The sequence below is a fragment of the Panthera onca genome, chromosome E1, assembly GCF_046562875.1.
Source record: "Panthera onca isolate mPanOnc1 chromosome E1, mPanOnc1 haplotype 2, whole genome shotgun sequence".
In the NCBI taxonomy this organism is placed as follows: domain Eukaryota; kingdom Metazoa; phylum Chordata; class Mammalia; order Carnivora; family Felidae; genus Panthera; species Panthera onca.
This window is the reverse complement of record NC_138352.1, coordinates 30,837,703-30,851,317: the sequence shown is the minus strand read 5'-3', so window position 1 is coordinate 30,851,317 and position 13,615 is coordinate 30,837,703. Positions and strand designations below refer to the sequence as shown.

The following is a 13,615-nucleotide window of genomic DNA, read 5'->3' as shown; positions in this document are numbered from 1 at the left end:
CAGGCCAGCTCTGAGGGGACTGCCCACCCACCCCTGAACTTGAGAGGGGGCATTGGCATTAGCAACATTTGTGTGGGGCCTCTGGTCCCACGCCCCATCCCTGAAGCGCTTCGGCTGCTTTAACAGCATTTGCCCTGAGCCCTGGGCTGAGGCTAGCGTGCCTGGTGTGGCGTGTCCTCTCGAGAAACTGCGGGTCTGGCGCGTGCTGGCAGGTTGGGTAGCTGGCGCCCATGCAGCCCCACCTCCCGCAGAAGGGCCGGTGTTTATGCTGGAAGGTGGGGGAGGAAATTGGCACCTGCCAGCTCCCTTGTTTTTTGAAGTGCCCCCAACACACTCCGAAATCAGTATGAACAGATCTGTCTCCCGTTTGCCCCCATGTTGTGTAAACTGCCCTTTTTGCCTTGCCTCTCTGCACCGACTGCAATCCCTTTCAGGGCCAGGTACCCAGCTATCTCTCACCCTCCTGGCAGCCCAGTGCTGAGTCAGCTGACTTTTAGAGCTGACTTTTACAGGCTCCACCTGGGTGGCTCAGTCAGTTAAGCATCCTTCAGCTCAGGTCATGATCTCACAGTCAGTGAGTTCAAGCCCGGTGTCAGGCTCTGGGCTGACACCTCGGAGTCTGGAGCCTGCTTCAGATTCTGTGTCTCCCTCTCTCTTTGCTCCTCCCCAGCTAACGCTCTGTCTCTCTCTAAAAAATAAAATAAAAACATGAAAAAAAAATTAAAGCTTTGGGCTCCAAGTCCCATTGCTTATACGAATTCAGCCCCTTGGTTTTTAAAAGCCAAATGTTTGGGGGATTAGTTTTCCCCACATGAGCTCCCCCGTGTGAGTGATGTGAAACTGTTGGGGTTCAGAGCCCTCCGCCAAGAAAGAATTCTTGAGACATCTTCAGTGCAAAAGGTGGCTTTATTAAAGCACAGGGACAGGACCTGTGGGCAGAAAGAGCTGCACTGGGGTTGTGATGGGTGACTGATCATATACCTTCAAGTTTGGAGGGAGGGCGTGGTTAGGGATAGAATAAGTCTCTAAGGAATTCTGGAAGCAAGGTTTCCAGGACCTTGATGGGGCTAGCTGTTGTTAGGAAAAGATCATTCAGTACTAACAAAATCTTAGTCATGAGACTCTTCAGATCAGTGGGCCATATGCATGGCTAACATATAACATATATGCTAACATATATTTGGGGGCTAGAGATAAAGGAAGTTTCCAAAGGAGTTTCTATATGTTAAAGGAGATTTACAGGATCCTGGGGGGTCGGGGTAATTTTAAGCTAAGTTTGCCTTTTGGCTTTAGCAGTGTTAACATCGAGGCCGCCGAGTTCCTAGGGGAAGGTCACTCTGCCTGTCTCAAGGACTTGTCAAAGGGCTGTAAGCTGTAAGGAAATTTAATTTTTTTCTTTTGCCTTTGTTTTCCACATCGTAAGGGCCAGTTTCTCTGCCGGCTCCCTGCGTGTAGCTCCCTCCCGGCAGCAGCCTCCCTCCCCACTTCTGGCCTTTCAGATGCAGCTTCTTCTCTTCGGATCGCTCTCTGGTTTATTGACTTGGATGTGGATGGTATCTACAGTAAAACCTGGAATTGCCAGTAACTGGTCCTGCTTGTATTGATGTTCTAATTTAGGGGCATTTGGCAATATTGGGAAAGGCTTTATCTGTAACATATGTTTGCTTCCTAGAATTTTCTGGTTCTGTCTGAACCCTAAACTTACAATACAGGTTACTTGTACCAGCACACGAGATGTGCTCAAGGAATATCAACGGGACGCATCTGTCTTGTTTTAAGGAAGACGGTCGCAATAGTTAGGCGTTATCTAGGGAGAGAAAAGAGGTACAAGACCTGCCAAGACATTAGACCTGACACGAAACTGAACCCCACATATTTTCATAAAAGCGTAAGTCTATTAAATTATTAATTGATTCCTAAAGCACTCATTGAGCACCTAAAATGTAACAGGACTCATAGTAAGTATTGAGATGCAGAGAAGAGTAAAACAAAAGCTCTGCTCTCAAGATGATTCGTTGATAGAAAAGGGACCCAAGGAGGCCAAAGTGGCAGAAACACGAAGGGTTGTAGGTGCTGTGTGTTAGGTGGCTTACGTGCACAGTGACGATAAAGAGAAAACTCTGTTGTGGCAGGACAGTGACAGTATTGCGAAAGGGCATCCTGGTAGAGATGCAGATTGAGCCGTGTGTTTATTTTTTTTAATTTTTTTTATTTAAAAAAAAATTTTTTTTAACGTTTATTTATTTTTGAGACAGAGAGAGACAGAGCACGAACGGGGGAGGGGCAGAGAGAGAGGGAGACACAGAATCGGAAGCAGGCTCCAGGCTCTGAGCCATCAGCCCAGAGCCTGACGCGGGGCTCGAACTCACGGACCACGAGATCGTGACCTGAATCGAAGTCGGACGCTTAACTGACTGAGCCACCCAGGCGCCCCTCTTATTTGATTTTCAAGACGTCTTGTGTGGCCTGTAGTACAGGCAACATTATTATTCTTCATTATACAGGTGAAAAACCTGAAGTACAACAAGACACCATTTTTCATTCAAGATCACAGTGTCAGCAAAAAATCCTAGAACTTGACACACTTGGAATCTGGAAGATGTTTCCAAGGATGAGAGGAATATTTTAAATAATTTTGAATGAAGTCGCATAGAGACATTACAGCTGTTTATAGCACATTCTTTTTTTTTTTTTTTCAGGCTCTGTTGTGAAGTTTATAGCACATTCTAATAAAAATAATATCATGTTCTTCTTTAATAAAATAAGAAGCATGTATTTCAAACCTAGAACCAAACGATATTCTTAATGGCAAAACTCTAGAAGCTATGTCCTCTGAACTCAAGGCCAAAGTGCATGTGCCCATTATAGTCATAGAAATTTACATATAACTGAATTGTGATTTCTGTACTTTGGAAAATGTTGCTACTTTAGTAAGGCACCCTGAATTACCTTATTCATTCGAATTATTTTATCTGCTATGATGACCCCTTGTCTCCAGGCTTCAGATGCATATATTCATCAGTCTGAGGGATGTTTCCACATGCATTGCAAACCCAACATGTAAGCGGTTAAGCTCATCTTCTTGCCAGCCTTGCTATTCTTTAATATCAGCTCATTTGTATGCCATCATCTGCTCTCCTAAGGATTAAAACCAGAGGTCATTAACTCCTTCCTTGACCCTGTTAGCATCCTTGACCTCTCCATTCAGCATGCATCTGCGAGCCAATAAAAATGACCTGGAACACATTCACATATAGTTGGAGTTCTGACACCTCTACTCTTTTTCATTCCTTCTGCTCTCTCTGAGATCACATTTCTACATAACTCTAAATTTCTTCCTTTGAAATTGGCCTTTCTCCTGCCTCTGGTGCCTGAACCTAGCACTTAGCCTTGGTCTCTAATGTTAGAATCTCAGTTTTCCTCTGCAACTTTCTATACCCTGACCCCTCTTTGCTCTAGGCCAGGCCTTGAGATGCCCAACCTTGGCTTCTTGCTTCATTTTGCTATCCAGGCCATTTTCCAGGAGGACTGCACAGAATTTTCAGTTGTTCTGTAGGCAACGTTTTATAGTCCTTACACTGGGCTGCGGGAACTACAGGGAGACACTGGTTCCGTATGAGTCAGGGATTTCAAGTCACTGACCACAAACTGACCAGAATTGCCTACTGCATTGGAACCAGTCATGAAAAGGCCTCAGGGAGAAGGAGGTGTGGACCAGGCCTAGGTTTAGTATGTCCTGTTATGAATCTGGTGCAAGACAGTACTGTGTGCATAAGAAATACATGTAGCCACCACCCCCCCCCCACCCCCGCCCCGATCAGTACATAGGAAACTTCATTAGATGACCGTCGTACTACCTGGTAGTCCCCGATATCCTCCCACTGGGAACTTATTAGCATATCACTTCGGTGTGGACAAACCCTATATATCACGTATTAGTATAGCCACCATTTCTATTAATAAATCCCTGCAGCTTTTATTTTATCTGCCTCCTTTGCATATGTTCATCATGCTTAAAACCCATATCCAGGTTAATTGCCTACAGGAAATGTCCAAATAGGAGGCAGAGAGTTTCTTACACTGTAAGAGTATCACTTAAGGCCTGTGATCCTAATATAACTTCAACTATCACCCCGAACAGGATGAGTGTAAAGGAAAACACACCCACGCACACTGTGATCAAACTGCTGAACACCAAGGATAGTCTTGAAAGCAGTCAGAGAAGACAGAAACATCACATGGAGAAGAACAAAGGTAGGAATGAGAACAGACTTGTTATTAGGGGATGGGCAGCCTAGGAGAAAATAGAGCAAGAGCTTTAAAACATTGAAAGAAAAAGAGCTGCCAACTCAGAGACTTTATCCAGCAAAAATATCTTTCAAAAATGAAGGTGAAAAAGGATTTTCCCAGAGAAACAAAAATAAAGCTAAAAAAAATTGATCACCAGTAGATTTACACCAAAAGAAATGTTAATGTTCTTGGGGGTGCCTGGGTGGCTCAGTCGGTTAAGCGTCCAACTCTTGGTATCAGCTCAGGTCATAATCTCGCAGTTTGTGGATCAAGCCCTGCATCCACCAAGCGTGGAGCCTGCTTGGGATTCTTTCTCACTTCCTCTCTCTCTCAAAATAAATAAATAAAATTTAAAAAACTTAAAAAAAAGAAATGTTACAGTTCTTTTTTATATTTATTTATTTTTGAGAGACAGAGAGAGACAGAGCATGAGCAGGGGAGGGGCAGAGAGAGAGGGAGACACAGAATCAGAAGCAGGCTCCGAGCTGTCAGCACAGAGCCCGACGCGGGACTCGAACCCACACATGGTGAGATCACGACCTGAGCCACCCAGGCGCCCCAAGAAATGTTACAGTTCTTGAGGCTGAAGTATGATATCAGATCAGGTATTCAGGAATGTAAATTGGTCCATCATCTAAAATGAATCAATTTTATTTACGATATCAGCTGACTAAACATGAAAAACCATATTATGGTCTCAATCCATTCAGAAAAATCATGTGACAAAACGTCAACATTTATTCATGGTGAAAACTCACAGGAAGCTAGAGGTGGAAAGTAACTTCATCAGCTTGATAAAGGATATCTGCAAAGAACTTAGAACTATATCATAAATAATAGAGAAAGGCTGAATGTGTTGCCCCTGAGATCAGGGATGAGGGAAGGAAGCTGGCATTCACAACTACTATTTAACATTATTTTGGAACTTCTAGATAGTACAAGGCAAGACAAAAATAGAAATCCTACACATTGGAAAGTGGAAGAAATAAAACTGTCCACATTCAAGATGACATGATCTTCTTTGTTGACAATCCCAATCTACCAAAAGCTACCAGAACTAATAAGTGAGTTTGGTGAGCTCAAGTAAACAAGATCAACACAGAATATACAATATGGACTATGCAAAAATCAGTTATATTTCAATATATTAGCAAAAAAATTGAAAGTTGATACCAAAACAATACCACTTACAATACCATAAAAAAACCCATGAAATGGGGATAAAATAAACAAAATATGTGCAAGACCTATACACTGAAAACTGCAAAACATTGCTGAGAAACATAGAAAGACCTATATGAATGGAGAGATATGTCATGTTCATGGACCAGAAAACTCAGTATTGTTAATATGTCAGTTCTTCCCAAATTAATCTATAGATCTTGGCATGTGTTTTATAGAAATTGGCAAGCTGATTCTACATTTTATATGAAAGAACAAAGGGCCTAGAATGGTCAAAGTAACCTAGAAAAAGAATAACAAGTTTGGGGTACGTAAACTACCGATTTCAAGACTTAACTGTTAAACTACAGTAATCAAGACAGTGTATATTGATGTAAGGATAAACACATTGATCAATGGAATAAAATCGAGAATCCAGAGGTACACTCATACGTATATGGACAATTTATTTTTGTCAAAATTGCCAAAAAAACCAGTCTTTCAACACATGGTACTGAAACAACTATACATCCATATTTAAAAAAAAATCCTCAACTCAACCCTTTCCTTGCGCCACATCACACACACAGAAAACCCTTCAAAATGGGTCCTAATCTGAGTGTAAGCACTAAAACCATAAAACTTCTAGAAAACAATAGAAGAAATATCTTTGTGATTTGGATTAGACAAAGACCTCTTAGATAAGATGCAAAAAGCATGAACCAGAAAAAATTGATAAATTGTACATCATTAAAACTTTAAATATCAGCGATTCAAAGGAAACAATTAAGAAATTAAAAATGCAAGACTGGAAAAATATTTGCAAGACACTTACCTGATAAAAGGCCAGTATCCGGAATGTATAAAGAATGTTTACAATAGAACAAGAAGAAGTAGAAAAACCACCCATTTGGGATGGAGGGCAAAATATTTAAACAGACACTTTATCCAAGACATATGATGGTGAGTAAGCACATGAAAAGATGCTCAATATCACTGAGGAAATACAAAGTTAAACCACAATGAGATACTGCCACACACCTAATAGTTAATGTTAAAAATTCTGATGACGTTACTTTTGATGCACAACTGGGAATCTCACACTTTGCTGGTAGGAATGCAAATGGTATAGCCAGTTTGGAAAACAGTTTGACTGTTTCTTATAAAAATAAATATTCACCCACCTGGAGTCCAGCCTCTACGCTCTTGGTATTTTCCAAGGAGAAATGAAGACAAATATCCACACAAAGAACTGAATGCACATATTTATTGTAGCTTTGTCTGTAATGGCTAAAATCTGGAAACAACCCAAACGTGCATTAACTAGTGATTAGCTAAACAAATTGCTATATATCCATACAGTGGTTGGACTACTAGTACAGCCAACGTGCATGAATCTCAAAAAGATTATGCTGCTTGAATGAATCCAGTTATAAAAAGTCTACTTACTGTCTGATTTATGACAGTCTGAAAAAGGCAAAAACATAGGGACAGAAATCAGATCAGAGGTTGCCATGGGCTATGATGTAGAAAGGGGATTGTCCGCAAGGGGGCAGAAGGGAACATTCTGGAGTGGTTGAAAATGTTTTACATATTGATGGAGATGGTAGATCCATGACTATACTTTTATCACAACTCATCAAAATTTACAATTGAAATTATACTTTAGTTAACCCGACCTTGTAAAGTTATGCCTTAAAAACCCAACGTGAAAAACAAATGAGAGGAAAAGTGCCAGAATCAGCTTAGCTGGGGCCCTGAGTTCCACCACAGGCCCCCGCTCTCTGGCCTTGGCTAATCATCTCAGCCCTCTGGATCTTATTTCCATCTGTAACATGGTGACTGTTTATCACCTTTCCTCCTTTCTTGGAAACTTGAGGAGCTTGGAGTGATGTCATAAATCTAATGGTTCTTTAACAGAGTCCAAAATACTCGGCAGATGAGAGAGACCCTTAAGGACCGAGGGTGTTTGTCTGCCTCTGGCTTCTTGTGCAATCCCTGAGAGAGTTCATTTTTAGGGCCTCTAAGTGCTCGTTAGCTGCCAGTTAGAGCACCAGGACAGACCTCTGGGTCGCTGCCTCACACCTTTTAAAAGTGTTTGGAGACAGGCCACCTTGGGTCAGCTTACCACTCACCCCCATCTCTGTAAGACCCAGGCAAGAGTACTAGCCAGAGTGCTCACAGAAAGGTAAGCCCCACCACGACTTCTCACTGCTCCAGAACCCCTAGTTTCCTCCCGTCTTGAGTAAGGGTGAATGGACATCACTCAAGGTCTTCACGTGGCTTTTTCCTTGTTGATAAAACAAAGAATTGAGTGATGCTTGGATTCAGGGAAGGTAGGGAAATATGGTGAGGTTTCCACTCTGAGTGACTGGAAGATTGAAGGACAGAGCTGGCAAACAGAAGGACATCAGAGGGAACTGACTGGGCTGAAGAGAAGGGGGAAATGAAGAGTCTGGGAGAGCCAAGGAGGCTATTTAGGTTGGTTGGGGCAGAGCAGCCTGTATTTACCTTTAAGTAAACCTAGAGAGAATGCAGTACAGCCTTTCACATTACAGAAGAAAAAGGGATGAATGGATGGATAGATAGATAGATGATAGATAGCCTTGGAAAACAGCAGGGGCTGGCAGAAAATGAACAAGTTCTCCATTCAGAACAAACTCTTGCTTATGTGAAATTCAACAAGTTAATTTTTTTGAGCCTCTTTTTTCTCATTTGTAAGATGATTACCTATCTTTAAGAATGTTTGCTAAGTTTAAATGTAACATGTAATGCAGTAACATATAATAGAGTCAAATGGAGTAACATACCTGAAAGAAGGTTTGTATTTATGTAAACATTAGCTTTCTATTTTATTTCTTTTCATTCCTTCTTTCCTCCCTCCATCTCTCCCTTCTTTTTTTTCCTTTTTCCAAGGTCCCAGTGCTAGTAGAAACTTGTTTATAACACAAAAAACATAAGTCCCTGGACTCCAACTCCACAGCTCTTTCCATTTTGCTGAGTTGTCATTCTTATAAACCAGAAGAATGAGAGAGGGACAAAGAGAGAGAGAGAGAGAGAGAGAGAGAAGAAAAAAGTAGAGGGGAGGGGGGGATTATGCATGACTTTGTGGAGAGAAAGAATTATGCAGGGCAAATTGGAACAGAGAACTTGAGATGAACTGAACGTTGTGTGAACCGGCAGGGTGGGAGATGATTGGGGTGGGGAGTGGACAGATGCGTCCAGGGTGGAGAGATGTTGCTGCTGCTCAGAGCAAGAATGAACTCTTGCCACTGTGCTATGTGACACTGGATTGTGTCACTGCTATGATTTCCAACCCAGATTGGGCTTGCCTTAATGTTAAGCTAGGAAAATCCATCTGTGAGGACATTTCCTCTGGTGACAAGGGATCCCGACAAATACCCACTCCCTTCTCACCAAATAACCTGCCTGTCCCAGAAGTGGCAGGTGTTGGGGCACTCTTGATGAGTCCCCTGCCGCCTTTGGTCAGACCCCCAGCTCTGCTCCTCACTGTCTGCCTAAATGTGGACAAACTACCTTACCTCTTTGTGCCTCAGTTTCCTGTCTGTACATTGGGGATTATAGTAGTATCTACTTCCGAGGCTTATTTAAGATAAAATGAGGTAATACATGTAAAATATTCAGAACATTGCTTAACACATAGTAAGGTCTAATTAAGTCTCAGTTATTATTACCTCCCTTACAGGCTTTTTCTGTGGGCTGAATGAGGGAAAACATAAAAGCAACTTGGGTACAAAATACTTGATAAATGTTACCTGTCACTGGCTGTCACTCCAATCCCAGCACCCCCAGGAAACCCTCTCTTGTTAGTCGTAAGCTGACTTCGAAGGCTACACTTTGCTGGGCCTCCTCAGCACTGGGGGAGGGATTATATGCATGGGACCAACTCACAATGGAAGAAATTTATCCTCTCCAATCATGGAACAGGAAGAGGCGAACAATGAGGAAGGGATTATTGCCCATTCGCTTTTTATAGAATGAAGGCAAGAAGGGTTGGGAGAAACCCTTAGGCTCCTTCATTCAGCAGCAATCTCTGCCTTCAAATCTGTGCACAGGAGACCTCCTTGGCGGCTAAAAAAACCACTCCCAGCCTCAAGAAAACCCACAGCCGACCTCAGAGAGAAAGAGAGGGGTGCTATCTGTGAGAAAGAACCCTGCTATACTCAGAGGTCTTTTTCCTATGCTTTTTCAACACAAAGTAGTCATTTTTCTTCTGTTGTATTTCAGTAAATGGAGCAAGTCCCTCTTCCTTTATTAAGGAAATTTAACTTGCCCTTCTTAACTGCTGATACTGGTGAAATCTGAGTCATGTTATCTACATGTCCTGTCTCCTTCGTCAGATAGTGGCTGTCAGGTCCTCTGTTTCCTAAAGCCCAGGGAGCTCAAGTCTTCCAAGTGTCCCTGTCTCCTCCCACCAGTTCAGCTGAAGGCTTTCTTATTTACAGTCCTTCTGATCCAGGTAGGCGACCTATGAACCTCTCTTAGAACTCCACAATCACTACAGTGTGATTTCCTTGAAGGCAAGAGCACCTTTTCTCCTTACATGTTCCTTTTACAACAGCCTGACCAGGAAAGCTGTATCTGACGGACAATCCATGATCCCTGCCCTACCTCCAGCATTCTGGAGAGGTGCGTCTAGGGGACACGTATCTGTTGAGGGCAAAGGAGGCACTGCCACTCTACTCTGTGTCCGAGTGTAGCCCTCGGCGGAGCTAAAGTTTGCCCGGCATCGCGATAGAAAACAGAACCCAAATGTACAGTGTCAGTGGCTGGCTTCCCACTGAGGCGACCGGTGGTGGTCCCAGGTGGGAGGCAGATTCTGGAAAGGAAGGTATAACCTTGTGAGAGACTAGCAGTCTTCTTTCTCCCACTGAGGGTCGGCGCTGGCCCAACAGAGTTTGAGCCCAACAGATTGCCAACGGTTTTCACAGAAAAGGACAGAATGGAGGTGCCAGGAGTAGTGTAGAGTCTGCTGTGGTAGCCTGTTAGCATAATCTACATTCTGTGTCTTGTGCTATTGATTTTGAGTGGTCCATGTCGGGGCTCTGTAACCTACTCCTCACAATGGTTCAGTTCCCTACCCTTTCTCCATATGCAAGTGCTAGAATGATCCAGGTTATCAATGATCTCATCAGAGGAGGGAAAGATCAGTTAAAAACTGGGGTGCATAAGGGGGCGCCTGGGTGGCTCGGTCAGATGAGCGTCTCACTTCGGCTCAGGTCATGATCTCGCGGTTTGTGAGTTCGAGCCCCACGTTGGGCTCTGTGCTGACAGCTCAGAGCCTGGGGCCTGCTTTGGATTCTGTGTCTCCCTCTCTCTCTGCCCCTCCCCTGCTCACCGCTCTCTCTCTCTCTTTCTCTCTCAAAAATAAATAAACATTAAAAAAATGTTTTTAAAAACTGGGGTGCATAAGGAAGATTTCTTTGAGATGATGGGACAATGACCCAGGACTGAGCCTTGAAGGATGGAGTCTTGATGTGTGAAAGAGAGACAAAGTTCTAGTTAGAAGGGAGCACTAGCACAGTCCTGGACAAAGGGTGGCCTAGCAGAGGCAAGAGTCAAGCAGAAGGAGGCCCCAAAGCTACCTTTCCAGAGCCACTGATGCAGTCACATGAAAGAACTTTTGACTTCATGGCTTCACTCCTCAGTTGTCCAAGGATTTGTTAGGTAAACGGAACTTCCACTATGTGCAATAGAGTAGAAGCTGGCTAAATGTTCCCTGGGACTTCAGCTGCCCTATTTTCCCTTGGCAAATCTCCTGATCTCCCATCCCACCCCCTACAAAATCATCATTCTTCCCCATATCTAATAGCAACTCCAGTTGTTCAGGCCAAGAATCTTGGAATCATCCCTGTACTTCTCTTTCTCTCACACTTCATGCCTGGTCTGTTAGTTCCACCGTCAAAATATATGCAGAATCTACTACCTTCAACAAATAGACAACTATTGAATAAAAGGAAGGATGGATGGATGGATGGGATCTTGACTTCTTTCAATAGCTGTAGTGATACCAAGACCTGAAGACTTAGGAAAACCTTTCTTCTCTGTAGCACACAATGTCATTTATAAAGCCTCAGTAACAATACACCCAAGTTCTGTAAGAGGCAGTACAGGTGTCGATTTAGGGAGTCAGACAGTCCTGAGTTTGAGACCCTACTTTACAGCCCCGGACTACTTATTTAACCTTTAAAAACCCCAGGGTCCGGATTACACCGATATAATAGCAGTTACCCCACAGAGCTCTGTGAAAATTAAATAAGAAAATAACTATGAAGTTCTTAGCACAATTCTCAGAGTTTATGCTTTCAAAATGTTGTCAGCGCTTTCTTAAGTCACCTTCGTGTCCTTCCGTATTTAGCGTCCGAGTGCTTCTGTACTTTGGTCTGCTCCTTGCTCCTCTCTTTGTTCACTCTCCCTTTGCATTTCTTCTTGATTTTGTGAGATCTTGTCCTCCTACCCTTCTTTACATTGTTCCTACTCTCCTATATTGTGCTTTCTAGAACCTCATATATTCATCTATTCACTGAGCTAGTCAGAACTGCTATTCAGCACTACACACGGACACAACCTTAATAGCTGTTAAAATGCTGGTAAATAGTCAGTGTCCCGGGCCCCAGAGTAGTTTCCTCTGCCCCAGCCCCTTCCCTAGGATCCCCTGGATCTCAGCCTGAAACAGCAATTAAAGGTCCATGTCTGGCATCGTGGGGCCCTCCAGGAGACTGCTTAAGCTCTAGGCTGGTAGGTGCCCACGCCATATTACCCCAGCATCCAGTAGCCACAGATTAGGTGCCTACTGTGTGTCTCTTTCCTTCTCTGGCAGGTTCAGGTCTTCTCCCACTACAGAGCTCAGCAGCAGCAGCCTATGGAGCCAGGCGCCTGGGGGAACAGGACAACTGTCACTGAGTTCATCCTTCTTGGCCTGACCGAAAACGTAAGACTGAAACCCATCCTTTTTGTCGTCTTCCTCTTTGCCTATGTACTCACCGTAGGGGGCAACTTCAGCATCCTGGCTGCCATCTTTGTGGAGCCCAAACTCCACACTCCCATGTACTACTTCTTGGGGAACCTATCTCTGCTGGACATTGGATGCATCACTGTCACTGTCCCTCCAATGCTAGCATGTCTCCTGCCCCCCCAGTGCAGAGTCCCCTACGCTGCCTGCGTTTCACAGCTCTTCTTCTTCCACCTCCTGGCCGGTGTGGACTGTCACCTCCTGACAGCCATGGCCTATGACCGCTACCTGGCCATCTGCCAGCCCCTCACCTACAGCACCCGCATGCGCCGTGAAGTCCGGGGTGCCCTGGTGGCCATTTGCTGCACTGTCTCCTTTATCAATGCTCTGACTCACACGGTGGCTGTGTCCGTGCTTGACTTCTGCGGCCCTAATGTGGTCAACCACTTCTACTGCGACCTCCCACCCCTTTTCCGGCTCTCCTGCTCCAGTATCCACCTCAATGGGCAGCTGCTTTTTGTGGGGGCCACTTTCATGGGGGTGTTCCCCATGATCCTCATCTCAGTGTCTTACGCCCACGTCACAGCTGCGGTGCTACGAATCCGTTCAGCAGAGGGGAGGAAGAAGGCCTTCTCCACGTGTGGCTCCCACCTCACCGTGGTCTGTATCTTTTATGGAACTGGCTTCTTCAGTTACATGCGTCTGGGCTCAGTGTCAGCCTCAGACAAAGACAAAGGGATTGGGATCCTCAATACTATCCTCAGCCCCATGTTGAACCCACTCATCTATAGCCTCCGGAACCCTGATGTGCAGGGCGCCCTGAAAAGGGTGCTGATGGGGAAGCGGCCTCCTGAATGAGAAGGCAGGGCATCAAAATACCCCTCCCTCCTAGAGCACCCCCTGACTTTCCCATGCTGAAGGCATGATGTCGGTCACAGGTGTCTTCAGGGGTGGGTTGAGGGATGGGAGGAAAGTAGATAGTATGGACCAGAGTAGAGGATGGTTTATCTTGGATTGGGGAGAAAAGCTAAAGCTGGTAGGAGATGGATTAAAGTCAGGTGGGAGAAAATTATAATGTGGGTCAGGAAATGGGACACAAATCAACTTTTTTTTTTTTTTTTAACGTTTATTTATTTTTGAGACAGAGAGAGACAGAGCATGAACAGGGGAGGGGCAGAGAGAGAGGGAAAC

At 44.3% G+C, this 13,615-nt stretch overlaps 1 protein-coding gene across 1 annotated transcript; it reads left to right on the top strand.

The window, feature by feature from the left end:
* Positions 1-12,303: 12,303 nt before the first annotated feature.
* Positions 12,304-13,282, top strand: LOC132688647 (olfactory receptor 3A10). The gene has a single exon (XM_060647859.2). The coding sequence runs from the start codon at positions 12,335-12,337 to the stop codon at positions 13,280-13,282; it is 948 nt and encodes a 315-aa protein (XP_060503842.2). The 5' UTR covers positions 12,304-12,334.
* The last annotated feature ends 333 nt before the right edge of the window (positions 13,283-13,615 follow it).

Excerpts from the sequence above, each read along its gene's own strand:
- LOC132688647 (XM_060647859.2), top strand. The coding sequence starts at position 12,335 with ATGGAGCCAGGCGCCTGGGGGAACAGGACAACTGTCACTGAGTTCATC.